At 38.4% G+C, this 6,859-nt stretch overlaps 1 protein-coding gene across 1 annotated transcript; it reads right to left on the bottom strand.

The window, feature by feature from the left end:
• Positions 1-374: 374 nt before the first annotated feature.
• Positions 375-5,962, bottom strand: LOC130135919 (uncharacterized). Its single transcript, XM_056305785.1, has 2 exons — positions 5,708-5,962; positions 375-1,067 (listed from the first exon to the last, which is right to left on the bottom strand). The coding sequence occupies exons 1-2, from the start codon at positions 5,960-5,962 to the stop codon at positions 624-626; spliced, it is 699 nt and encodes a 232-aa protein (XP_056161760.1). The 3' UTR covers positions 375-623.
• Between the last annotated feature and the right edge of the window lie 897 nt (positions 5,963-6,859).

Here is a 6,859-nt window from a genome sequence, read left to right as displayed (position 1 = left end):
GACTTATACAGAATTTGAGAGCCTGAAACTAGTAACAACCAGAAACCGTCCAAAGTTGCTTTTGAAAAATAAAGAACATGAAATGAACCAAGGTTGAGATGCCTTTCCAACCTAACTTCTAATTGCAACTTCATAAACCAAAATGTCATGTATCTGAATATGGATCGATATCGAATTTAACCAATGCGCCCGTGTTGAAATTTGAGAACCCCAACTGATCTGACCTGCATTTGAAAATTAGACTACGCAAAAAGGAAACCAAAATGTTCCAAACCCACCCGATGCGCATCCAAAATTTTGTAAACCGAGAGGAACCAAAACCTACTAATGTCCCGAAATCAGAAGTAACTGAACCGAAACCGACCCGATTCGCATGTTTGCCACCTCTACTTAGAACTGCAGAACCGCGGTTATGAGTTACTCAAACATCTCATCCTTATTCAAAATAAATCACGTCTTATTAGAACTGATGCCCAGATATCCTGGTACTTGTTCTCTTGTGATCGCATTAGCGCGCACCTAGAACACAAACATTTCTGGCACTTAAGTTCCACTGACCTAACAAAGGTGATCATTAATAAACAAGAAGTTCCGTATTGACAATGGATAAAATATTACACTCTCTAAGCTTTCATTGCATACTTGCGGTAAACATAGATGACGACCCTTATGATGACTGGCACAAAAGCAGTGAGAGTGTTGTAGCAGAACTTGACCCTCTCGTCGGGCACGACGGCGAACAATGCTGATCCATACGTAACCATCATCGAGACCGTCACTGCCACGATCTCCAGCTGGAAAGGGTATTGGTTGGTGAGCAATATGATCAAGAGGACGGAGGTGGCAAGTGCAAATGTGTTGAAGACCAAGAAGACGTGAAAGGGCACCAAGTGGGTGGAGTAGATTGCGTTGCCCGCGTTGTGCCCCTGGTTATCTTGCCACACCCCACCCGGCGGGTTGACCCCGGCCTGGAAGGTGTCCGCAGCATCAGGGTGGCAGCGAGCAAGAGCATGTTGCGGATGTCGGTTTGGGCTGGGTCCCGTCGGATGTAGTTGAACGAGCTCCTTCTAGGGTTGATGCTGTCTTCCAAGGGGCTAGCCGTTTTCATCAAAGTACATTGAGCTAGAGAAAGAGCGATTACAATGCCGAGTCCGTGAAAGCTTTTATTTAGGCAACAACGTTCGGCACGAGTCAACGCTAAGTGTAATCAAGTCGTCTTATTTTAGCAATTACAGTTTTCTTGCAACTAGTAAATTTCTTTTCTTGTGGTAAACAACTAGTCAATTTCTTTTTCATTCCTCCCAAGACGTGTTCAGCTAATTAACCACACTCGGACTAGCCCCATGAGAGATTAGCAATGTTCAATTGTGTCGATTTGACGCTCGAAGTCTTGCATTTCTCACTTTCTTCTCACTCTGCAACTCGCAAAAATGTAGATCAAACTTGGGGGATTGTTGATCGATAAGAGTTGGAAGAAATGGAGGATATTTGTAGAAGAAAACGTTTTGAAAGCGAAGTGACCGAGAGGTGTCTTGGTTTTAAGATCTAAGGAATCTTTGTCGGTACAAGAAAAAGAAGCAACGCAAGAAAGCAAACATATAAATGCGATGTGCGAGTGGTGGGATTTTCCCATTTGACCTAATCTAATAACACGCGAATTAGAAATGAGCATGGTTCAAGGGTGGAATCTAAGACTTGAGAACCTGACCGGTGAAAATCTGTAGGTTTTAGGTTCCAAGGTATGCAGGGTAGGTTCTAGGTTCCAAAAATTAAAGAACTTATTTTGACGGGTAGGTTCCAGGTTCTAGGTAGGTGAAACCTGGAATCTGAAACTTGAAACATGAACTTAAAAGAGTTTTTTGTGTTTTTTCTTGATCTATGTCTTTGCGTAATCCTGCGATGTTTCATAGTGTTAGATGATGAGTGTATAATCTGCTACCACTAGTATAAGCTTTTATTTTATGACTTGTTAATATTTCATATTTTTCGTGTGTCTAAATATAAGTTGAGGTTAGTGAATCATAGCAGCAAGTGGTGGTCATTAAAGGTGATAATTCACTGCAATTATTCAATTAATAATACAGGTGGAAACTTGGATAGACTTTGGAACTGACCCTCGAATATGTGATATCCTAGGTTGCAGGTTCTAAAAAATGAGGAACCTATTATCATAGGTAGATTCTAGGTGGAACCTATACGGAGCATGGAACCGTTCACCCCTAATATCAATTCACGCAATGACTTCTAATTTTAATTGTATTTATCTGAACCGTAATGCTAGGAAAACTAGTCTTTTGTATTCTCTTTGGTGAATGACATGTTTATTCAGTATTGTTGCGTTCATTTTCATAATGAAATAAAATAAAAAATATCATGTTAGACCCTGGAACCTATGACAGGGTAGGTTCCAGGTTTCAAGTTTCAACGGGTAGGTTCCATGTTCCAAAAAATGAGGAACTTGTACCCGACGGTAGGTTCTAGGTTTCAAGTGGAACCTGGAACCGCTCACCCCTAATGTATGATCACAAGTTTTCTTTTTTCTTTCGCAGTACTGTAAACATAATTTTCTTTTTCGTGGGCCAAACAACATCAACAAGTAGTAAAGGCAACATGTTTCTCTAGGATCAAATATACGGGATTTGTGGCTAACATCGGATTGTGTTTGAGTAACCGTTTACGTTGTCGATGTTATGCGAGAAATTGTTAGGTGATGGAGGTCTTCGTCTCCTTCGCTGCCCGCCTGTTTCGTGGCTCTGTGATCGGGCTTCGATTCTCTTCCTTCTCTCTATATATACACTTTAAGCTTAAGAACGAAAGCATATGTACATATGGGTTTTTCCTTTGACATATCGCGTAGCAGCCAAGGCCAATTCACATTCATGCAACATATCAGATGTTAAGCTGTGACATGGTCTGTTCAGCAGCCGTTCTTCATGATCCAATCTGGATTTGGTCCACGTCCATCGACTTATTACATGCAAAGACGGAGAGACGTTGTTAGGTGTTGAGAGGGGCAGTCTCGCTTTCAAATCATTTGGAAGGTACACTAAATGTTCCATTTAAAAAATAAATAGGGTTAATACCACAAAAAACTCTAAACTGGTATACCTGTGATAAATTTACTCTCAATTAGTTTTTGTTAAATTTTACCGTTAAATTGCTGAATTACATGACAAGTGGCAGTTAACGGTTGTACCGATTTGGAGTTTTACCTTCCGTTTGTTATATGTTGTACCGGTTTGTGATTTTTTGTCGTATTAATTCAATTTAACGGAAGATAACAGATGGTGAATTTGTCATAATTGTACCAGTTTAGGGTTTTGGTGATTCAAAAAATAGTTTGGGATAAATTTGTCACAGATGTATTAGTTTTGGGTTTTTGATGGTCAAAAAATTAATTTGAGGTAAATTTGTCATAAGTGTACCAGTTTAGGATTTTTCGTGATATTAACCCAAATAAAAAATACAAATATAAATTGATATTTTTCCTGGTGCTAGTAATTTTTTTAAAAAAGTTGTTAATGGTGTAAAAATTATTGACTACCCTTTAGTTCGTTGGAAAGTTACCAACATTTTTTTTTTGAATTTATTAACTTTTTATTGATGGTGTACAAATGAGGAAATTACCAAGAAAATCCTAAACTAACTATAGCACCAATTTAGTCTGAAGCCTTTCAAATTGGCCAATTTAGTCATAGATTTTTTGAAAATTTGCCAATATAGTCCATCGAGCCAATTTTGGCTGAAAATCGTTGACGTGGAGGTTGGCCGTTTTAAGTGGTACGGTCGGCGATGACGTGGACAATTTTTTAATAATTTTTTTGATTTTTTCCATTCATTTTCCTTTCTTTTTTTTCCCTTTCCGTATTGCCAGTGGCCAGCGGGGGTTGGCCTCACTTGGCCGAGAGTTGGCCTCACTTGATCTAGTGAGGGTGGCCCTCACCTAGGCAAGGGTCGGCACCCAGGCGAGGCCAGTCATTGCTTGTGGCAAGTGGTCGGCGACTAGCCACTAGCGAAAAGCAAAGGGAAAAACAAAGAGAAAGAAAAGAAAGAAAAGAAAAAATTCAGAAAATTATTAAAAATTACAAAAATTATCCATGTCAGCGACGGTCAAGCCATGTAGCACGTTTAGAGTCCACGTCAGCAATTTTTGGCCAAAATTGACTGAATGGACTGCATTAGCAAATCGTCAAAATATTTATGACCAAAATGGCCAAATTGATGAAAGGTTTAGGACTGAATTAACATAAATGGAATAGATTTAATACTTTCTCAGTAATTTCCACGTATACAAATCATCAAATTTTCTTATTTTATACTAACTTTTATTTGTCTTTCTTACCAATATCAAATTTTTAATTTTTATTTGAGCGACTTACCAACTTTTTTCCAATTATTAACATTTATTTGGCTATTCGAATTTATCGACTTTTTTATTATCATTTACTCATTTTCATTTATCTTTCTTACCAACCCATTAAATTTAACAATTCTTATATATATTTACCAATATTTATTTGTGTCACTTATGAGCTTTTGTCATAAAAAACGAAAGATCTTATTTATACTTCCTTTGTTTTGTCATTTTCGAAAACCTATTCAAGGAATAGAATTTCCTCTCGATTTTCATGGGCAGCTGGGGATCAAAAAAGGAAAAATAAAGAGTAGAGAATAAGAAAATTTTCAAAGCTGCTCGTATTAGGCCTACTTTCTTGGGCGGACATGTTATGCAGCTGGCTGCGATTATATATATTCTCTTGCCCCACTTCACACATCAATCCTAGTACGAATCCTCATGCTCATTATTCATCTCTCATAGTCATATGACTCCAATGTTTTATCCTTCATTCAATATCACGACTAGAATGTCGTGAACACAAGCCCTTGTTTTCGATTATTCTGATTTGGACCTCTCATTTCAAGATTGCAAACCAATCAAATTTATTCGGAGATGCTGTCGTGCGGCCTTAGCAAAAGCTTTTTTTAATAAGTAAGAGTGAAGGAGTTACTTTATTTCACAATGAATTACTTTTGAATAATAAGTGAAGATGAGTTTTAAGTCAATTTTGAATTATCGTAACATCGATCCCGGTCCGCTCTAGGTGAGTTATGCCCATAGAAGGAATGCCCCGAGCGACTACACAAGGGGGTAACCATTTGAGATGAATTACTTAATATAGTCTTTGTCACCCAATGTGAGGTTTTGACTGCTCTTGGAGACATGGGCAAAATGATGATGTCCATTTAACCTTAGATTAACAAGATTCCAATCCCTCCCTCCTTTCCTCCCTCACTGTCATTTGTTGGTGTGATTAATAAGACATATCCGTTTTTCATAAATTGTCATTTATGAAAAAGACCACAAACAATGATTGGTCTATGTACAGGCGATTTATATCTCTAGCAATGATCCACTAAGTCCAATAAACTGCTTACTAGATTCAAAATTTGCATAGAGAGAAAGAGCTTCACCAACGAAACATTGCTTGTTCTACTCAATAGACCATCAAAACCTAAGTCTATTGCGGCTTCTACAATTGCACCATTAGGCTCTTCTTTTTCTTTTCTTTTTTTTGTCTTCTGCTTACGGACATGCCAACTGAAAACACATGATTTTTTAGAGCTAATCCACTCAAAACCAAGATGCATCGCTTCTAACTACCCAAGGTAAAAGTTACATTTTCCACCGGACTTCACAATGACATACTTGCAAATTTGAATGACAACTCTCATGACAATCGGAGAAGCGGCATATGGACAACGACTGTTGGAACTTCACCTTCACCGTTGGCATGATCCCAAAGATCGAGAGCCCGTAAGTCATCAGCATCAAGACCGTCACAATGATCACCTCGAGGAAGAAAGGGAAGCCCCAAGTGAGGTTGATTATGAGTAAGATTGATGAGGAGAGGGCGAGCGTGTTGCATGTCAAAAACATGTGGGAGGTCAAAATACCCTCCATCTACCAAAATTTACTGCAAATTTAAAAACACTCATTTTGGAATTCTCGTAATGACCCAAATTTAAAGATGCACTCCGTCAAGAAGCTAACTTTATATCACAATGAATACTTCCAAAACAACAAGCAACAATGGGTCGTAAGTCAATTTGGAATTATGGTAATAACCAGGCTCGCTCTATTTGGGTAATGTCTTCGAAATGAATATTCTAAGCGACAGCACAAAACGGCGACTATTTAGGAGTAGGTGTTTATTTATGAATTGCTTAATAAAATCTCCCTAGTCTAACATGAGAATTTAAGATGTCGCAATTGCATCCCGCTTAAACAAGCGAAACTTTTGAGAGTCATGATTAACAAGATTATAATCCGTCCCTTGCTTCCTCCCTCACAAGATCTAAAGTTTGAGACGTCATATCTCTTTTTCTTAAGTTGTAGGTGGAAGACAACAAAACAATGACCGTTCTGTATGCAGACGATTTATATCTCTAGCAAAGATCCTCTAAGTCTAATAAAGTTCTAACAAGATCTAAAGTTTCCGTACAGAGAAAGAGAGCTTCCCGAATGAAACATGCTTATTCTACTCCGCATTACCATTAAAACCAAAGTCAATTTTGGCTTCTACAACTGCAAAATTATGCCTTTTTCTTCCCCTCTCTTTTGCTAACTGAAAGCACATGATTGTTGAGATATGACTTTTAACTACCCAACTTACCACTTACTGCAGCTCTTAATGACAACCCTCACAAGGAACGTGATGGATACTGGGTTTTATGGGTGGGCTGCCCATGTTGGGCTAACCCAGCCCATGACCCATTATAAGGGCCCATCTCAAGTAATTGCTTTGGCGATTACTTACCCATCATATAACTGCTCTTAACAGTTTTATCTTGTGGGATA

Source organism: Syzygium oleosum, unplaced genomic scaffold (genome assembly GCF_021117445.2).
Source record: "Syzygium oleosum isolate NSW1041296 unplaced genomic scaffold, Sole_v2.1 Sole_v2.39, whole genome shotgun sequence".
Lineage (NCBI taxonomy): Eukaryota > Viridiplantae > Streptophyta > Magnoliopsida > Myrtales > Myrtaceae > Syzygium > Syzygium oleosum.
The sequence above is the reverse complement of the archived record's forward strand: the minus strand, read 5'-3'. Positions and strand labels throughout refer to the sequence as shown.

Excerpts from the sequence above, each read along its gene's own strand:
- LOC130135919 (XM_056305785.1), bottom strand. The coding sequence starts at position 5,962 with ATGGAGGGTATTTTGACCTCCCACATGTTTTTGACATGCAACACGCTC. Across the intron at positions 1,068-5,707 it reads GTTGTCATTCAAATTTGCAA|AAGGAGCTCGTTCAACTACA; the intron begins GTATGTCATTGT and ends CATCAACCCTAG.